The following is a 20,027-nucleotide window of genomic DNA, read 5'->3' as shown; positions in this document are numbered from 1 at the left end:
AAAAAAAAACTTCTCTGGATTTTGATGGGCATTGCATCAAACCTTCAGGTCAATTTGGGAAGAGATGAGCTTTCCAATCCAAGAACATGACATGTTTCTCCGTCTATATAGTTCTTTCCCTTGTTTCATCCACGTTTTGTAGTTACCGACATGTAAGTCCTATTTTGTCAGATATATACATGTATTTAACTTCTCCTTCAAGTGATTATAAACAGTGTCACTGGGGTTTTTTAATTTCAATTTGTGTGTTCATTGCTAGTATATAGAAATACAATTACTATTTGTATATTGAACTTGTACCCTGACCTGATGAACTCATTTAGTTGTGGTCATTTGTAGGTTCCTTGGGATTTTCTATGCAAGAACTTCATCATATCATTTACAAAAAGAGTTAGTTTTATTTCTTCCTTTCAATCCGCATGCCTAATTAGATTTCCTTTTTCTTGCCTTATTGTGCTGGCTAGGACTTTCAGTGTGACATCAACAGAAGTAGTGAAAATGGATACCCTTGCCTGGTCCTGAGCTCAGAGCTGGTAAGTATGTAGCCTTTCACATCATTAAGGATGATGTTAGCTGTAGGCTTTTGTGTAGATGATCTTTGTCAATTTATCATGAATGAATGTTGAATTTTGCCACCCCCCCCCCTTTTTTTGTATCACTTGAAATGATGTGATTCTTCCTTTCCTACAGACTTTTTGAAATATTGAAAACATTTTAAAGTCTTCCCCATCTGACAGTCCTCTCAGACTAGGGCCCTGGGAACTCAGCTGCTCCCACTGGTTGAGCCCACCACGCCCAGAGCACTCCAGAGCATGCAGCTTGAGCCCTACACGTGGCCAGGGCAGCGCAGTGTAGGAAACGCTGCACAGAGAAATGTACCCACTGCTAGAGATTTACAACACACATCAGCAGAGCCAAGGCTCAGAGAAGCCCTGTAATACAGGCTCCTGCTGCTTTCAACTTGGAGTTTCCCACTTATTTGAGTACAGAGCCCTGTTTTTGCACAAACCCTATTATGTTCCACAGGAAATTTCTCTGAAACACACTCAGGGAGTCACTCAGCTGAGTCTGTCCCCTGATTTGCAGATGACCCAAGGCTGAAAGTACCCTGACCAAGATCACAGGTAGTGGCATCGCAGCCCCGCCCCGCCCACTGCTCCCAATCGCAGCACCACACACTATCACAGGCAAGAGCAACGTACCATCACCAGTCTGGTCCCCTTGGTGGCTCTCAAGCCCTTGGTCCCACTGAGCTTGGGGATGAGGGGCCCAATCCTGTATAGGTTCAGTGGGGCCCATGGGTGTGTGGGTGTGATGCGGGTCGGGCCAGTCACACTGTTCGAGCTCCCTAACGGGGGCACATGGTTGAGGGATGGGCACACAACCTGATGGCCTAACAAGACTTCAGACCAGAAATTGTTAGAATTCTTAGGAGGGAAAAAGTGTTCACATGGGAGAGGATGCTCAATTAGAGGAAACTGAGCTAGAACGACCAGGAAGCACCACACAGAACAAGGTTGTGAGATGCAGGGAGACCTTGGTTCCTGATGACGTGTGTGAGCGAGATCCAGTCAGGCTGCGGCAGAACCTCCTTCCAGAACTTCAGGGACAGGCTAGTTAAGTGCCACTTTCCTCGAACTAGCTAGAGGGGACCCTGCCTGATTTGCATGTGAAGCAGGTTGGTACAGAGTAAGTTTACTGAATCGGCGGGCAGATCCCCGTAGATCCCTCCTGATCGGGTGGTATCATTTCCTCCAAGATTCCACAGCAGAGAACAGCCGTTTCTGCCCTCCTCATCCCCGTCTCCCACCCACTCTCAGACTGATGCCAACAGCCCCCACCCCCACCCCCAACAAAAGAGCAAGAAGACAGGCAGCCAAAGGCAGCCTGGGCGATCCTTGGTATACATCATACATTTATTAGTGAATATCCCTCTGAAATCAGCAACAATATTAAAAAAAATAATGATTGCACTACTTGGTCAAGCAGAACTAGCAACTTTCATTTTAAAAAAAGTACAAATCTGTTAAAAATTTCAATCAGTATACACATACATATAGTACAACATACTAGTTATGTTAAATGCTACAAACCAATGTGAATCCAATGGAATGGAAAAAACCACACATTTAAGCTTTAAGAACCATTTTTTTCTCTATATATTAGCATTTTCTCAAATACATACATGGGAAAAATGAGGTAACTGTAAAATGTGCAAGGAACAGGGCCCCCAAAGTTACATATATTTATATATATATATGTAATTATATATATATATAAGACCTTTCTAACACAGAACACAGGTGCCGGGCCCAGCCGGGGCTGGGGGATGGTGCCCACTGTCATGCCTAGGCCAGAAGTTGGTAAATGAAAGAGTAAACAATGACAAGCCCCCACCACAGGAAATCATTGGTAACATGGCATCTATAGCAAGGTCGGCAAATCACAAACATCCTAAGTAATTGTCTTATAAATCTTTTTTTTAATGATTTTTTTTTCATGTTGTGTTTCCCCCCCAACAGCTGCTCGTTGGAATCACTGTTGCAGCCGATGCACAACCCATGAGCCTGTCTCCGCCTGCCCCGGGAACCGTAAGGGTTTTGCAAAACCTTTTTGGGGGGTGGGGAAGGGAGGGGATTGGAGAGGGTGGTTCTCTGTGTAAAACACGTGGGGTTTCAACACTGCTATAAATATAGAAATGTCACCTGGAGTTATATACAGTAAGACTTTGGGTTCTCCACCGGGTGGGGCCAGGCTGATGGGGCCCCATGGCAGGCTGGGTGGGGTGGGGGTGTGTGGCAGGGAGCCAGGGCTGCTGCGGGGAGAACGAGGGTGGTTGGAGCATCCCTGAGGCAGCAGGCGCCAGGGGCTGCCTGCTAGGATGTGCCGGCCCCACACGCGGTTCGTTCGGGCAGCAACCCCAGCTGGGGGTGATAAAGGAAAGAAATGGGACAGGGAAGGTGAGGGTGGGGAGCTCAGCCAGACCTTATGGGGGCTCCTCGAGACCTTGGAGGGCAGGGCTCAGGCTGGGAGGGGGCCCCCAGAGGTCTTCCGGGGACCTCCTCAGAGGAGACTCGCCCAGGCAGGTGGGAGACAGGCCCTGGCTGGAGAGGGAGAAATGCCCTGAAAAGCGTACGGTCCCGGTAGGCCCTGGGGACGTGTGCAGTACAGTGCATGGCAGTTATCAGCTGAGCACAGACCCCCCTCAACCCCGCCCACGACCGCCAGCCGCCCAGCCCAGCCCCAGCAGCGCGCATGCAACGCAGAGCAGGCGGCACCACCACACCACTCCCTGCCCCCTGGGCACTTGGCCCTGGTTGGTCCCTGTACCCCCCATTAAACCAAAAGAAAAGAAACTGTTTAAAAGTCCACACCCCCAAATCCTACACGCGATTTTGGGCCAAATGAATAAACGAAAACTGCTGCTCCTCACGTTCATGCAAAACGACAGAGAGGGAGACGGGGGGCGGGGCTGGGCCCCGGCACAGCCAGGGACGGGCAGCCACCAGCAACACAGGAGGTCCCTCTCCCTGGCTGGGCCCAGGCCCCCTCAGGGTACATGCCGCCCCACTGCTCAGGAGGCTGGCTCTGATGCCCTCCAGCCAGGGGTGGGGCTGGAATGTTGTGCCTGGGGTGAGGGTCCCCTAGGGAGCCAGACCCACCCCTCGCAGCAGCCTGAGTGGAGCTGGCTGCCTGAGTCTGTCTGGGGTCAAGGCGGGAGGACCCACTGGCCTCCTGCCACTGTCTGTCCACGCCTGTCAGTGCCACCTGGGCAGAGAACACACCACTGCAGTGCAGGAGACCAGGCAACCCAGGACAGCACCCCCTTGCCCATCCGGGGCCTAAGGGTCTCCACCAGCCGCACTGGGGGAACAGACCCTGGCTCCCAGTGCCAGTAGGAAAAGGAGACAGACCCAAGGGCAAACAGGAGAGAGACCGAGTTAGGGACACTCAGGCCGCTCCGTGGCGGGCAGACTGGCGGGCAGATGGGGAGGGAGTCTTTGGAGCTTGGCAAATGCAGGGGCTTATTGCAGGGGCTTCTCTCGGGCCGACCCTGGCACCAGCTCTGGAGATGCAGGCAGGAACGGCAGGACAGGCCTGGGCCACTGCCTCCCCGGCCTCCCTGGGCACCCCGAGTTTCCAGAGCTTTGGGCAGGGTTCTCCTGGGTGGCTGTGGGCCTCACTCAGCCTCCCTGGGCACCTCGGAAGCGTCGGCCCGGCAGATGGGACACGTCCGGTTAGCCTGCGGGGAGCAGCCGCACATCAGGCTCCACTCTCCCCTATCCCCCATCCCACCTGGGGCTATTCCGTTGCCTGGTGGGGACCTGGCTGCCTAAATGGAGCCAGAACTTCTAGATGCTGACAAGGACGTGAAGGGAAGCCCTCCAAGCCCGCCCTCCTCCCTCACCACACCTGGGAGCCGGCATGGCTGCATTACCTTCAACCACTTGTCGACACACTTGGTGTGGAACTCGTGGTTGCAGGGGAGGACCCGGAGCAGCTGCCGCGCCTCGAAGTCACTAAAGCAGACGACACACCTGGGAGGAAGGCACAGGGGTCACCCCCACACTGATGGTGAGGGAAGGCTCATGGTGGAGCACGAAGCCCCCCAGGAAGGGTCCCCTTGCAGCCCATCCGTGCTCACAGACGGGCAGGAGAGGAGGTCAGGGCACTCACAGCGTCTGCTCCGACTGGTGGCTGTCGGGGTGGAAGCGGTAGGATGGCAGCTGCTCGATGTCGGCTTTGGTGAGGCCGCGGGGCTTGGCGTCTCCCAGCCGCTCTGCCAGGTTCAGGAGGGCCTGGACGTGGGCAGGAGGGGAGGGTCAGGGGCGGCTAGGGCTGGAGGTCCCCCAAGACCCCACCTCCCAGGACAGGGCTTCACGGGACCTCATAGTTCTCCATCTCCACGTCATCCACATCAAGATCCAGGCTGATGGTGGGCCCCATTGCTGTTGGTGACATTGGCAGCATCGAGCTAGGGAGAGACAGGTATGCGGGCCCAGGGTCAAAGTCAGAAGGCAGAGGGGGCGCAGAGCTATTACCCTGACTCCCACCAAGAAACAAACCCCAGAACTCTGCACGGTTCACACCAGGGACCCCAGTGATTGTCCCAGGTTGTCAGAGGAGGGCAGGGAGCCCAGCTGGTGAGCGTGAGTGTGCGTGTGTGGTTTAGTGAAGAGGCCAAGTGGCTTGAGAGGCCCTGGGGCCCCTTGGCGCTGTATTTGGGTCTAATCACTGGAGGCCCCCAGAGAACAGAGCCCCACGGCCCTGGGGCAGAGGTGCTAGTACTCACAGGAAGTAGGGCAGGAAGCTGGGGTAGTACGGTGGTGGGGGAGGCGGCGGGGGCGGCGGGGGCAGCGGCTGTTGCAGGCGGTATCTCTGGGTGCTCAGTCTCCGAGGCACCATGTGGGAGTATGGCTGTGGGAGGGGGGCCAGGTGCAGGTCAGAGCAGGTCTGTCTCCCGGGCACCCTAAAGCCTGGGTTGGGGATGGCACTCACCACACCAAAGGACAGCTCCTGGTGCAGGGGGTCGTGGGGCAGGTAGTGCAGGGGCACGGACGGGGACAGGGTCGGGCCCGGGGCAGAGGTGGAGTAGGTGAAGCTCCCTAGGGGGTGCTGATCCCCCCGCAGGTCCACGTCATTGTCAAGGCGCTGCAGGGGCTGGAGGGAGCGGAGGGGGGTCAGCAGAGTCAGCGACAGGGGAAGCCCCACCTCCCAGCCCCTTGCGGTCCCCTCTGGCGTCAGACTCGTTGTCCAGACTCACCATGCGGGGGTGCTGAGTCTGCAGGGACACAAACTGCCCAAGAGGCGCCATGTGAGCGGGCTGGGGGTGTGGGGCTGGCGGCGGTGGGTGCAGGATGTAGTGCTCACTGGAGATGAGGTGGGGGTAGGCCTGGTAGGCCACAGGGAGCTGCTGCATGGTACACGCCTGGATCAGCTGCTGAAAAGTGGGTGGGGCTGGAGAACGTTCTTCTGGGCTCTGGGCTGGGCCTATGTTTGGAGCCAGGGCCAGGGGCCAGACTACCCAGCAAGAGGTCCCAACCAAAGTCCTCTGGACCATCCATCCCTGGCCTAGGCCTCCCAGGCGGGGCATCTCGCTCTTAAGACCCACAGTTACAGCTCCAAAGCATAAAGCAGGCGCTGGGATGCAGGGGGGTCCCGGAACCCTGAAACGCTCTCCCACTGCACACGAATGCATGGACACTTTTCTGGACAGGGCTGTGGCTGGAGGCGGGTAGAGGCTGTCAGCCTAGATGCGCAAGGTAAGCTCAGCTCAGTTCTGCTACTGGCCTGTGCCTGGGGCTTCAGCCGGGGGTGGGGTAGGAGGCCCAGGTGCTCACTCACCGGGGGCGGGAGGCAGCAGAGGGGGTAGTGCTGCCCGCTGAACATCACGGAGCATGCTGGGAGCTGCTGGGCACTGCAGCCAGGGATGTGTTGGCCTGTAGGCAAGGGGAAGCCTTGGGTCGTCACTGTGGTGACCGTATAGGACAGAGGGACAGGTCCCTGGTGCACCTGTAGGAAGAGAGAGACCCAGGAACTGGAGGGAGGCCACTCAGCTGCTCCCACGTGAGAAAGTCCTACCAGGGCAGCTCCCTTCCCTTCTGTGGCTGGGGCCTACCCAGGTACAGACCTGGCTGTCCCCCTGCCCCAGGCCCCAGAGAGCAGAGAGCCCCCTGGGAACCCGGGAGGGGCTTTGACTCCACCACTCAGCCTCTGTGCAGCCCCAGGAACAGCCCTTCCCTTTTCTGGGCCTCAATTTACCAACTTGTAAAACAGGGCTAACGGTTCCTCCCCGGATGTGCAATGAGTTCAGCAGGTGAAGTCAGGGCTGTTCCCTCTGCTCCTCAGACTGGCTGGCCAGAGGCCAGGGGCAACGGGGTGGGGGGGCGTGGGGGGGGAGCATCCCGCCTACCTGCTCATGGAGATCAACCATGAACGGGCTCTGCTGGGAGGCTGGGTGCAGCATTCGGGGGCTCCCGCCGGCAGGAGCCGAGGCTCGGCGCTCCTCTACAGGGAGGTGTGCTGGTCGGGGCGGCGGCTGCTGGGAGGGTAAGCGCTCATCCTGGGCAGGTGGGCTGGCCAGGGGGCCCTCGCGGCCGGGGCTGCACCACAGAGAGGAGGCCCCAGGAGGACTGAGGGGGGCCGCTCATTCACAGAGCATGGAGAGAAGCCACGGTCACTACCCACTGGGGAAGGGAGATAGCTCAGGGCCCTGTGCCCCGCCACCCCTGGCCCCCGTGCCCCCAGCCCGGGCTGACAGCTCCAGCACCGGGGGCTCAGGCTCGGCAGGACTGGGAGGTTCCTTCCTACCTTCCCCGGAGCTGGCCCGGGCTGCTGCCGGGTCCCGCAGAGAATCGCCGCTGACCCACAGGGACGGAGGGCAGCCACCTAGTCACTGCCAGAGCCCATGGTTGCATCGGGGGTGGCAGAGGGGTGGAGGGGTGGGCCGGGGCTCACAACCCTAGGAGACAAACCGACAAAGGAACTAAGGCACAGAGAAGTCCAGCCCCTTGCTCCATTAGGGGTGGCGGAAACAGCATCAACCCCCTGCAGCCTGGTACCAGAGGTGGGCCACTGGGTCCACCACGCCCCCGTGTTCCCCATGCAGCATGCACTGTAGCACCGGGGTTCAGGGCTGACAGACCAGGGACAGGCTCGGCCTGCAGGGAGCCCAGGCCTCCCATTTCCTGCTCTGAAGTGAGATCAGGGTCCCCCTCAGGGTTGTGGTAAGTTCAGAGGGCTGGCCAGCATGCTTCCAGGCCAGGTGGCTCTGGTGAGGTTCCCTCAGGGTGGGGTCCCCAGGGAACCCTAGACTGGTGTGACAGTCTGCAACTTTGACCTCCAGATAACCAGGGTTCCTGGGGCGGGGGCGGTGGGGACGACTCCAAATAGGCCTGGGGCCCAGTTCTCCTTCCACTGTCAGGGGTCAGGGGTTCTGACCCAGTGCCTGCTCTCGAGGGCTCCCAACCCAAGACAAGTCAGTACAGTCGTCCCTCCGTACCCACAGGGGATTGGTTCCAGGATCCCCTATAGATACCAAAATCCAAGGATGCTTAAGTCCCTTATATAAAATGGTGTAACATTTGCAAATAACCTACACACATCGTCCCATGGACCTTAATGTAAACCATTTCTACATTACGTATGACACCTAATAGAGCGTAAGAGCCACGAAAGTGGTAAATTCCAGTTTTGGCTTTTACAACTCTGTAGAATCCTGCCCCCTCCCCAATATTTTCAATCTGCAGTTAGCTGAATCCATGAATGTGGAGCCTATGAACATAGAGGGCCGACTGTATGCTTTCTTTCCATAACCTGTTCCCGCAGCGCCTACTCAAGTGGTCTCCATCTAGTCTTCAAGGAAGGTACTGTTAGCTCCATTTTGAGGAAGAGAAAACTGAGGCTCAGAGACAGGAAAGGACTTGCCCATGGCCCCACAGGAAGTGTCAAAGCTGGGAGGTAAGCTGACTACAAGCCTCTTGCTGCACCCTGTTGCAGAAGGTGATGAAGGAAGTGAGCCTCTGGAGGACTGGAGGCAGGGCAGGAAGGGGCTGGGGGATGGACAAACCTGACCAACACAGCCCCCAGGTGGGAGGTGGGGCTTGCTGAGAAAAAAAAGGAAGCATGCACCTAAATCTAAGGGAGGAAGGTGAGTGGGAATGAGGCGGGGCCGGAGCTGGGATCCAGGTGGGGAAGTTGGGGGGACTGTCATTAACTCCAGAGGCTGGAGTGAGGCCCTGGCAGGGAAAGGCCTGGAACCTGTCAGGCCCTGAAGGGTGCATCTAATAGGACCAGCCCTTGGCTGTTCCTGCCACAGGGAGCCCAGCCTCCATCCCACCAAACTCCTATGCTTCCTTTATACCCAGCTTTAAGTGTCACCACCTGGCTGACACAGCCGGGGAACTGGTGTGCTGTCCCCTCAACACCTTGTTCCTTCTTGCCAACAGTGGGAAGAACATTTCCTCTGTGCTGAGCTTTACCCGGGCCCTAAATCTCTAAACAAGGCTGCAGGGGAGGCTCTTCTCTACCTGATTACAGCATGGGGCCAAGGCCATGGCCAGGAAGTGTAAGGGCTAGAATTCATGCCTTCCCTGCCCAACTTGGGCTCTAGCACTTGGCAGAGGGGAGGGCAGGGCCCAGTGATCAGCTTGTGTCCAGCACAGGGCAGGCTCGATGTAGTAAATGCACACTGGAGAGCCGATTACATACGGCCACAGTCTGGCAGCAGTGAAGTTAGCGCCAGTGATTAACAATTGGGAGATGACAGGGGGGAGGGTATAGCTCAGTGGTAGAGTGCATGCCTAGCATGCAGGAGGTCCTGGGTTCAAGCCCCAGTATTTCCATTAAAAAAAAAAAGTATATAAACCTAATTCCCCCCCGCAAAAATACAAGCAAACAAAAACTGGGAGACTACATAAAAACCTGGCCTTGTGGGAAGGGTGGCAGGAAACAGATAATCTGGTCCCACTGGGCCCTCATTCTGCGTGGTCCCCCTCACTCTGCGCATGAGCTTTCCCTCTAGGCCGCTGCAAGCCCACTCCCTGCCTGCCCACCACAGGTGAGTTGGTTTGTGACCTCTGGCCTGGGCCAAGCACATGGCCTTACACACACACACACACACACACACACACACGTACACACACAGCCTGCGGATAACCCAGCCGAGCAAACAAACACTAAGAGTCAGAGGAAACCCCCCAAAAACTGAAACAACAGACTCTCGGCCTGGCCCAGACCTCCTGAACAAGGGCGCAAATTCCCCAGCGGTTCCTGCAGCACAGCCAGGCTTGAGAACCTCTACCCTAACTGACCTCAGAGATCCTGGGAGCCCGCAGGCCTACCAATGAGGGGTGTTAACAACACCAACTACAGCACTTCCCATGGGCCATCCTCATGAGTCCTCAAAACAACCCCCAGAGGCAGAGACACTGAGGCTCAGAGAGGCCGGTCCAAGGCCAGTGAGCGGGAGCTGTGAGTGCACGAGGACACGGCAGTGCCCTCACTGCGCCTCTTGTCCCAAGCTGTCTTGCTGAAGCCTGGGCAGTGTGCAGGCTCCGGGGTGCGGAACCACAGAGGCCCAGGCCCAGGCCCAGGCCCACGGCAGTTTGCTCTGGCCAACCTCTTCAAAGACACCCATTCCTCAGGAAAGGGAAGTGGCAAGGAGCTGAGAAACCAAACCAACAGACAGAAGGGCCTCTAGCTGGGGACAATGGTACCAAACCTTGCATCTTACACATGCTACCCTGACTTCTGGCCAGAGTCTTAGCTGAGGACTGGACACTGCTTCCCCTGAGCCTCAGCTAACTCATCTGTAAAATGGGAACAGTATTAGTAATAATCACCACCCGGTGGACTGGCAAGGACTGCTCAAAGGCCACAGCAGTGATTTGTAAAGCTTAGGTGTGAATGATCATTATCAGAAAATAAGACAGGATGGCTTCCACCCCCATCCCCCAAGCAGAAATCAGGTGCCACTTCAAGACCTGAAGGAGACAGCCAGGAAATGTGCCTCCCTCTGGGAATACCGCAGCTGGCAAGGGAGGGGGCCCGGGTTCTTGACTGGGAACAGAGATGGCCCCAGGGTAGACACACTTACTTCACAGTTGAAGAAACTGAGACCCAGAGAAAGGAAGTAACTTGCTCCAAACCATAAAGCCAGAGAGCGACAGAATTAGTCCTGGCTGGCCCACAGGCCCCAGTTCCCTCAACCCCATCCATAGCCCCAAGAACTACCTAATCTCAATTCTCTATTCCAGGCCCTAAAAGAGATCAGGAGAGCTTTCTCTTTCAGGCATCCTGACTAGGCCCATTGTGGAGAGAAGTGAGTGAGGGCTGGAGCTGGAGCTGGAGCTAGCAACTTGCTCAAGGTCAACAGCAAGGGTTGGCCAGGTGACCACCACCTAACTGCTCCGCCTTTTGCCATACCTCTCCTGTCTGGGCTCTCAATGAGGTCTGGGTAAATGCGTCTTGAAGGTCCTGTCCCTAAATCCAATCTTGCCCAGAAGCAGGCACTGCACCTTGCATCTACCGTCTCCCCAGGGGGCAGCCAACTCTCTACTTCCAGTGCCCCAAGCAGCTATACACCATCCTGGTCTAGGGAGACCCCGCCATACCATTTGGGCTTGGGAGCTGTTGTGCAGATAAGCCAAGTCAGGCCCAGAGAACAGAAGCACACTCAAGCAGGTTTAGAAGCCCTCTTCCTCCTCCCAACCCCCCCTCCCCCCGCAAAGGCACCAGCACTGCCTAGCAGGCAAGCAGAGTTCCCCAGCTGCAATGCCTGGATGGAGCTAAAGGCAGGACCACCAGGCTGGTAGCTAAGAGTCTTCTGCTACCCCAGACTACTTGAGTGACCTTGGTCAAGGAAATCTCTTCACTTTTGTGAATCTCAGTTGCCACAACTGTAAAATGGGGGTAGAAACCTCTCTTCCCAGAGCTCCCAAGTAAAACCAGAAGAGACAAGAAACCTGGTAGTCATATTAGTGGGGGAGAGCACCAGTGCCCCTCCTCAGTATGGGCCAGGCGCGGGTTGTGGGGTTCTGAGGAGCTTCCTCAGCCATCCTTCCCTAGGGATGGGGGCAGTGGGCCGAAGTGCTGATATTCGCCCGAAGAGGGTCTTCCTTCGTCCCCCTCTCACTCCTTTATGCCGTGTTCAGAGGGAGATGAGGGGCGGGTGGCCACACTGCGGCGTCGGGGACGGAGCGCTGTGACTTTAAGAGCCAAGGATCCCGGACCATGTGCTCGGCGTGAGACAAAAGCAACAACAAAGGAAGTGGCGGCGGCAGGGGGAGGGGGCGGCTCCTTCCTCTCCAACCGCAGCGCTCTGCCTCGCCTCGGGAGAAGGGAGATTCGGCCAGGCCTTGGGGTGCGCTGGGGATGGGGAGGGGTCCCTGGTTCTGGAGGCCTCGCCGCTCCCGCTCCGGACTGCCCGTGATTAACTCCTGCGGAGCCAGCTAGATCACAGCCCCCAGTCCCAGGGGAGGGGGGCGGGAGTTCCAAGGATGCGGAAATCGGGAGTTGGGGGCTCTGGCCCGACTCACCTTCGGCCGCCTGGCCACACGTTGACTCCTTTGTTCCCGATCTAGGACGGCCAAGCTGGGTAGGGGGCGGGGAGTGGGGGTGTGCTGCCTGGACCCTTTAAGAGCCCCCGCCCTGCGGAACAATGTGCTCCCCTCCCACCCCCCGGTCCAGGGGCAGTCCGGCTCCTTCCGGGCCCCTCTCTTTGTTGTCCGTCCGCCGGGCGTCTGCCTCGCGAGGCCCACGCGCGGTCAGTCTCTAGGCCCAGGCCCTCGGGGAGCGGGAGGCGGCGCAGGACGCGGCCCGGTTTGCGCAGCTGCCGGCGGCTGGCCCTTTAAGAACTGTCCGCGGCGGCAGCGGAATGTAACAAACCCCACATTTGATTCACAACATTCGAAACGGCGGGGTCGCGCGCCAGGCGGGAGGGGGACTCGCGGGGGCGCGCCGGGAGGTTCCGGCAAACAGTAACCGGCTGCTGCCCGCGGAAGCCCCGCCCCTCACCAAGAGCTCCGCCCCGCGGTAGCACGGAGACCCAATCACCCGCCGCGGCTCGGCACGTGATTACTGGGCCGCCATCTTGGAAGGCAGGTTTTTTTTTTTTCCTTAAAAAAAAAAACCCTCTCGCCCCCACCTTCTCGTTTAAAGTAGCCGCAGCCATCGCAGGCAAGGGGCGGGGCCACATGGCCTGATCTAAAGATGGGAGACCCCGGGGTGGGCAAGACAAATCGGCTGCAACTCTAACTTGCTATGCAAATTCGCGAATCACTCGTGCTTCTGAGGCTCAGTTTCCCTGCCGGAGAACTGGGTCCCGCCTTGAGAGCCGCAGCCTGGACTTACTGTGTCATGGTCCCCTCTTCAGGACAAGGCGGCGCCTGGGACACTGAAGTGCAATGGAGCTGCCCTTCGACGGGGCAGAAGCGGCCTCTTAAACCAGCCAGCCCGAATGGTTAGGAGGGCCCTAAGAGCCCTGGGCGGGCTACCTCCCCGGAGATGACGTCAGCCCTGAGAGCTACTGCGCCGCGATGACATCATGGCCTGTCCGCCCCGCATCTCGTTGTTTATACTACGCGGTGGCTTTAAAAAGCTGGGACGGCCTGGATTGCCCAACGAACCAATAATGGGCAACCCATGCAAATAAGCTAATGCTTGCCGGGAAGGGGGATTGGCCCTGCGCACGCTGACATCACAGAAACATTCAACCGCCCCGCCCCCAGCGTGGCCGGGGAAAGGGGCGGGGAACAGTTTGAAGCTGAGGAGCTGGGGTCCGGCGCTCTAATTGCTCTAGGCCAGGAGAGTTTGGCGTCCCGCGGAGAGTTCCCTGCCTAAAGGGATTGGGAAACTAAACCCAATTAAGTCTTAAGTTTCTGCTCTCCTCCACCCAGCAACTATGAGACGGATTACTACAACCTACCCATTTTACAGATGAGTAAAAAGAATCAAGAGGGGCGTCACCCACCCCAGGTCACACAGCTATGTAGAGTGGCTGAGCAGCTACTTGAACCCAAGCCAAAGCCGAGCTTTGCTCCCCTTTGCCTTGGTGCCTCCTCAGGCAGATATTATACAAGGTGGGGTATTACCTCCACTCAATTATTTAAGGAAAAAAAAAAAAACCCTCAATTTCCAAGAGCTGGGAACAGGCCGAATAAAGAATGGTGTACGCATATAATCAACTCCTCTGTGTGGAGCTCTGACATTCGGCTACCTCTTAAGACAGCCCTAAACAAGATATCAACATAAAATGTTAAACATTTGTTAAAGCTGTGTGGCAGGCTACTAGCGGGGGTGGTGGTGGTGGTGTGTGTGTGTGTGATTTTCTGTGCTAATTTAGTATATTTCATAATCCCAAATTTAAAAATAAAATTGAAAGCAAGATACTGAACACAGTATAACAGTATCAATTAAAAAAAACACCGGGTATATACAGTATCTGCATAGAATATTTCTGGAAGGATAGACAGGAAACTAACAATTGTCCTCAAGGAGAACTGGGAGAGAGCACTGGGTTGAGGATAGACCTCTTATTGTATATGCTTTTATACATTTGTTCTTTTTGGGGGTGGGGGGAGGTAATTAGGTTATTTACTTATTTTTAGAGGACGTGCTAGGACCTTGTGCATGCTAAGCATGTGCTCTACCAATTAAGCCATATCCTCCCCTCGTACATTTGTTCTTTTTTTTTTTTAAACCCTACACTGTATAAATTACTAGAAATACTAAAGAAATTTACTGTAAAAGAGTGTTTTAAATATTTTAAGCCATAAAAAAAAACCTGTATTGCTTTAGAGTCAGAAATCCCCCTTCAGGAAGGCGATCCAACAGAAACAATCCAGAAGCAAGTCTGGGGAACAGACGTGCTTATCGAAGTGTTGTTTAGGCCAGCAATAATCTGACACCACACTGGATGTGCAGCCGGCAATACAATGACTGAAGGTGGTGCCTGTGCACCGTTTGCAGATCTCTAAGGACACAAGATCAAGTTCATGAGGCAGTGCTACAGATGTTACCTGGAATGCCACATTCTATCTATCACAGTTAAACTATGTGTGCATGAAAATAAATGGGGATGCCTTTTTCTAACCTTCTCCTTATCAACTCTTCCTTCTCCTAAATCCCTTCCAACCTTTTATTTTTCTTCCTATGTAAACGCAATTAGAAAATCTTTCTCACATTTGAAGGTACCTACCTACATTAAGATCACCTCTTTCACTCATGTTGGGTTAGAACCTGCAATGGCTCCATAATGCTTGGCCTTCCGGGCTGTGCTCAACAAGACAAGGTTCCCTCACCAAACTTTTCAGGTCCACCTCTGCCCAGCCTCTCTCCCACAACTACAGCGGCGCTCCTAGCCTTCCCTGCCTGCCCCCTTCCTGCCTTTGCTCAGCTTGACCGATGTGCCTGGGATGCCCTTCCTCTTCCTTTCTACCAAGCCACTCCTCATCTCTGTCCTTCAAGGCTCTGCTCCCGTCTTACCTCTTACAGGAAGCTGTGAAGTCTCCAGCTTGCGCTCAACTCTCCCATCTCTGAATTCAGGCCTAGATGCACCCTGACCTTCACTTCCTGCCATTTAATTTGCATGCAGCCCTGTTATCCTTCACATCTTACTCAATAATCTCCTCCTGGCCTGAGGGGATTTGGCATTTTTAAATGCACTGACATCCGGCCTTTACTGAGAGGCCGACCCCACAGACTGGGTAACCAGTCTGTTTAAGGGTGAGGATCTGAGGCTCAAGGAGGTGAAATGACCTGCCCTAGGCCACACAGTGAGAATCCCACCATCAGAAAGCGACTGCAGTTACTACTGCACAATCCAGTCACTGCTCTGAAGCCACCAAGCCTCTGTGCCATTCTCTCAGCCTAAAAAGTCCTCAGCAACCCCCACTCACCTCTGGTAAAACCCTGCTCAACCTTTAGGGCTCAGCTCAAAGGTCGCCTCCTCGGAGCCTCTCCTGACCTGTCTGCTGGCTTCCTCAATACACAGCAAGACTGTTACTGCATCGCATCATGATGGCAGAAGGTACCTCCGTGGGACTGCTCCCCCGACCCCCAGCAGGGCCTCGCTCCCACTGAGCCGTGGATGCCCAAGGAAGGGGCTCTGGTTTTAACTCTTGCCTCTGATGCTTCAGGGCCAGGAAATTCCTACTCTGCCTTCTCTCCTGCATGACCCTCTGGTTTATTCCCCTGGGAGGCCCTCAGTACATCCTCACAGCCCTCCAGGGTTCCCCCCAGGGCCAGAGACCAATAACACATCTCCCTTTGACCTGAAAAACTTTCCTGGGCACATGCAGAATCACTCTGGAGCAAGTGGGAAGGAGGCTCAATTTCACTAGGTTTCCCAGAGAAGACAGAAGTCTGGACTTTCCTCCCAGCTTCACTGACAAGTCTTATGCTTTGGAACCCCAGTGCGGGCCTGTGGCCTGCACACCTACTGTGTGCCTCATTCTTATCACCTCACTCCCTTGAAGGCAGGTTCTGTTACCTGCATCTTACAGAAGAGGAAAGTGGCTCAGGAAATGACTCCCCTGGCCACAGATCCGGAAGTGTGGCCCAGGGCGCTCCGGAAACCACGGGGGGTGGGGGGGCTTACTCTTGCCCAGGCATCTGATGTGAAGTTCTGGGGATAAATCAGGGTTCTAGGGTCTCCTGCATGATCTGGGCAAGTCTGAACAGGTCCTCCTGATCATCTTCTCACTGGTCTTGCCAGTGACCTAAGAGCTAGGTACCAGTGTTTGCTCCATTTTATAGATGAGGAAGCTGGGGCAAGAGGGGATATGGCTCACCCACCATCACACAGCCATCAAGGGGCAAACCTGGGACCACATTTGAACCTAACATGAGGTTTGGTCCATGCAACACAAATGCCAACACAGGGTCCCCAGGGGTTGCTCACTATTCAAAAGCACAGGTGTCTCTGGGGCAAGATGAGACCAGGGAGGCTCCAGGATGGGTAGCTCCAGATAAAAGAGTGCAAGAGCAGCAGGGAGGGATTCAAATCATGGTCCCTCAAGTGCAAAGCACTGGATGCTATATTCCAGCTGCCACTCCTAGGCCGCCTCTGCAGGAGATGGAAGGGACTCTTCACAGGCAGGAGGAAGGTGGGGTCATTGGCTCCTTCTGTGGCCCGCCCTTGCTCCATCTGTCCACCTCGACAGTGGGCTGCCTCCTTCCCTCCATCAGGGTCAGAAAGTACTCCACACCTTTCTTCTAAGACCCCTCAAATCCTCCTCCAGATGTAGGGCCTAGTAACCTTCCCAAGTGGAGCTGGCAGAACACAAAGATGGAGGGACCATCCAGGGACGCACAGCACAGGCTGGTAGAGCCAGCTCAGGACACACACCTCCTAGCCACCACAGAGCATCAGACACGAGCCCAGAGCTTCACACTCCAGGGTGGGAGTTGACAGGCCCCCTGCCAAGTCCCCTCTGCCCAGGGTGGGCCGGAACACACCTGAGGCCCAAGCTTTGGCTTTCCTGAAAAACAGAAGCTGTTTGTGCATATGGGGGCGGGAGGAGTGTCTGTAAAGCTGCTCCCAGCTCTGGGTTCACAGCTGCAGCGCTCTAGCTCCAGCTCTGAGACTTGGTCAGCTATGTGGCCTCACTCTTCCTCAGTCTCTCATCTGTAAAATCAGGATGAAGACAACACTAGTGCCAGATGATGTTTACTGAGCACTTTGTGTAGCACTGCCGTTCATCTCCTGTCGCCTCTGGACGGGGCAGAAATAATCTGACGGCTAAACACAGAGCCTCTGAAGCCAGCCCACCTGGGCTCGGACCCTGGCTCTGCCTTTCATCACTTTGGTGGCCTTCAGGAAGTTACCACCTCTGTGAGGCTCGGTTTGTCCAAGTGTAAAATGGGGGTGACTGTACCTACCTCCGTGAGTCAATAGTGGCTCTCACTGGGTGTACACCTTTCGGGACACCTGCCTGACTTTCTGGGTCTGGGTCTGCGTTTGAATATGTGAGTTCTGTGGGTATGGGGTTGTAAGGGGCTCGCTTTTCTGACTCCTTCCTCTCCGTAGCTCCCACTGGAACCTGCAGGGACTGCAGAGGAAGAAGCAGGTACCATCACATCATACAAAAATGAAAATCGGGGGCTGCAGGAGTGGGGGCACCTGGCAGACCCAGGGAGATGAGTCCAACCGAATTCCCCATTTTCACTCCATCTTAAGCGTCTTCCCTACTCTCCAAAGCCAGCTTCCTAGGCCCACATCGCCTTCCCGGCTCCCGGCACCGTCTCGACTCAGGGTTAGTGGCCCTCTGGCAACGAAAGGTGTGTGACTTTGGGCGAAACAGACCCTCTCGAGCCCCCGCCTTCCTACACCCTCAAAGCAGTAACGACGCCGTTGGTGAGCAGTGGTCTGTTCCCCGGACCCGTAGCCGCTACAGGGCAGGGCTCGGGTCGCTCTGGCTCCCCAGCGGCTGGGACAAAGAGCGCTGGTAAAGTGTTTGGGGCAGACATGGCGAGGGCAAACGACTGCAACTCTGCCCCGGACGCCTGGGCCCCAGCTGAAACCGAGACCCGCCAGAGGTTGCAATCGGTACATGCGCGGGGCGCAGGGTACGCTGGGACTTGTAGTTCCCAGGGGTCCCCGTACTGGGGCGCTTGGACCTAGCGGGCGGAGCGGCTCTGGCTCCAGGTCCGCGTACAGCGAGCTCTGGCCCTGCGGACGCAGGCAGAGGCCTCGCTGGAGGTTCCTGCACCACACTGCCAGCCCGCGGCCGCCCCCTATCGTTCAGTCCTCTCTTGCCCCGCTCCTCGGGCGCACGGCGCAGGGTCCAGGCCGGGCGTTACCTGGGGCCGCGGCGGGGCTCCACCCCCACCGGGCGGCCGGCGCGTCGCTCCCGCTGCAGCCCGGGGTCCCGGTCCCGCTGCCGCCCGAGCGCCGCCTGCCGCGGCCCCCCCTCTGGCCCCACGCAGTGGAACCGTCCGCAGACCTCTTCACCCAGGCGCGCGCGCACGCGCGCGGTGCCCACGCCGGCTGCGCAGTTTCACCCTCGCTCCCGCGCGCGTATGGAAGTACCTGGACTGCACCAACCGCGCAGGAGCGGAGGGCGGGGGGGCGGGGCGTGTTGGGCCACGCCCACTCAGTGTCCCGCGGCGAAGGGCGCGCAAGGGCGAAGCGCCCAGCCACCTCCTTACTACCCGTGTGACCTTGGACGAGTGACTAAATAGGAAAGATAATACGACTCCCTGGCCGTTCAGAGAACCTTCGCTTGGCGGATAGTCTGTTCCCCTCCCCCAGCCTCGGAATTTTTTGCAGGGGTTGGTAGTGGAATCAGGGATCGATACACAAAGAGCAAACACTCAGAGATCAGTACATCTTGGTTCCTCCCTTTGGGTCATTCTCTGAGATTCAGTTTCCTTGTGTGTGCAATGGGAGCGATGATATCTCCTTCGGGAGGTAGGGAGATTCTAGTGACAAGAGAACGCCCATGCCTATCGCTAGAGCCAGCCTGGACCAGAGCGTGGCTGATACCTGCTGGGCTCCCCGCCGCCTGCATCCTTGGGTATAATTGGCCGAGGACTACAATTCCCAGTGCGCCCCGCTCCCACAGGGTCATGCCGGGAGTTGTAGTCTCTGCAGACCTCGCCTCTCAGAGACTGCCCCCAGGAGGCCCTCTTTTCTTAGCCCAGGACGTGGCTCCAATGCGGAGGGCTATTTAGGCCCGCACACCCGAGGCTGACTTATTATTTTTTTAAAGTTTATATTTGTTGAGATATTCCCATGTGCCAAATAATATTCTAAGTGCTTGACACAAATTAACTTAGTTGTTCCTTAAAGTCTGGTGACTGATTGAGGGAATATTATTCTCCCTGTTTTACAGATTTGAAAACTGAGGCATAGGGAGCTGAAGGGGTTTTGCTGGGAAGTGGCAGTGCCCAGGATTTCTGCTCAGGCTTCACATCTAGAGCCTGCTTTTTCTCTCATTCTGGTTCATCCTTAAACAAACATTTTGTTTTGTCTTGTCTTGTCTTTCTTTCTTTTTTAAATCAGAACTACATTTAGGCCAAATTTAGGGTATACTAGTTATACAGTAAAATGCACAAATCTTACTTATATAGCTGAGTGCATTTTTTCATAAATGCATATCCCCGTGTAACTAAAATGCAATCAAAAAGTTACCACTCCAAAAAGTTCCCTCTTCCCCCCTGCAAGTCAGTTTCCTCCAGACAGAGCTATTTATCTGCTTCTTATCCCTACAGATCTATTTTACATGTTTAGAACTTCAGGTCGGTGGAATGGCTGGCTGTGTAAATGCTGCCTTGTCTTCATTCTGCACCATGTTTTTGAGATCCAACCTGTGGTGTGTATTAGTATTCTGTCCTTCCTCCCCCGGTCCTCCAGCTTTATTGAGATCTAATTGACATACAACATTGTGTAAGCTTCATGTGTATTACACTTATACAATACATTTGTATATTGCAAAATGTTTCCCCCAATAACCTTATGTCCTTCACCTACACAGTTACCATTTTGTTGTGTTGTTATGGTGAGAACATTAAAGCTCTATTCT

At 55.7% G+C, this 20,027-nt stretch overlaps 1 protein-coding gene and 1 long non-coding RNA gene across 9 annotated transcripts; one reads left to right on the top strand and one right to left on the bottom strand.

Annotated features, from left to right (window-relative positions):
- Window positions 1–1,897: 1,897 nt before the first annotated feature.
- RNF44 (ring finger protein 44) lies at window positions 1,898–18,514 on the bottom strand. 8 transcript variants are annotated; one of them, XM_072947190.1, is made up of 12 exons: window positions 18,304–18,514; window positions 7,312–7,462; window positions 6,914–7,103; window positions 6,346–6,513; window positions 6,113–6,250; window positions 5,765–5,941; window positions 5,500–5,661; window positions 5,294–5,418; window positions 4,888–4,975; window positions 4,678–4,799; window positions 4,439–4,538; window positions 1,898–4,243 (listed from the first exon to the last, which is right to left on the bottom strand). In XM_072947190.1, exons 2-12 carry the CDS (start codon window positions 7,416–7,418, stop codon window positions 4,181–4,183), a joined length of 1,440 nt encoding a protein of 479 aa, XP_072803291.1. In that variant the 5' UTR covers window positions 7,419–7,462; window positions 18,304–18,514; the 3' UTR covers window positions 1,898–4,180. The 8 variants fall into 8 exon arrangements, with proteins under 8 accessions (XP_072803291.1, XP_072803295.1, XP_072803290.1 ...); XM_072947194.1 differs by lacking the exon at window positions 18,304–18,514 and adding an exon at window positions 12,853–12,996 and having other exon boundaries at window positions 6,914–7,039; XM_072947189.1 differs by lacking the exon at window positions 18,304–18,514 and adding an exon at window positions 12,853–12,991.
- LOC140688407 (uncharacterized) lies at window positions 11,631–13,685 on the top strand. Its single transcript, XR_012063067.1, has 2 exons — window positions 11,631–11,863; window positions 12,875–13,685. It is a non-coding gene; the product is annotated as an uncharacterized lncRNA (long non-coding RNA).
- Window positions 18,515–20,027: the final 1,513 nt, after the last annotated feature.

This window comes from Vicugna pacos, chromosome 22, assembly GCF_048564905.1.
Source record: "Vicugna pacos chromosome 22, VicPac4, whole genome shotgun sequence".
Lineage (NCBI taxonomy): Eukaryota > Metazoa > Chordata > Mammalia > Artiodactyla > Camelidae > Vicugna > Vicugna pacos.
The sequence above is the reverse complement of the archived record's forward strand: the minus strand, read 5'-3'. Positions and strand labels throughout refer to the sequence as shown.

Coding starts and splice junctions, on each gene's coding strand:
- RNF44 (XM_072947190.1), bottom strand. CDS start 7,418: ATGCAACCATGGGCTCTGGCAGTGACTAGGTGGCTGCCCTCCGTCCCT. Junction 7,104..7,311: donor CCGGGCCAGCTCCGGGGAAG/GTAGGAAGGAAC, acceptor TCTGTGGTGCAG/CCCCGGCCGCGAGGGCCCCC. Junction 5,942..6,112: donor TATGCTTTGGAGCTGTAACT/GTGGGTCTTAAG, acceptor CCCACTTTTCAG/CAGCTGATCCAGGCGTGTAC.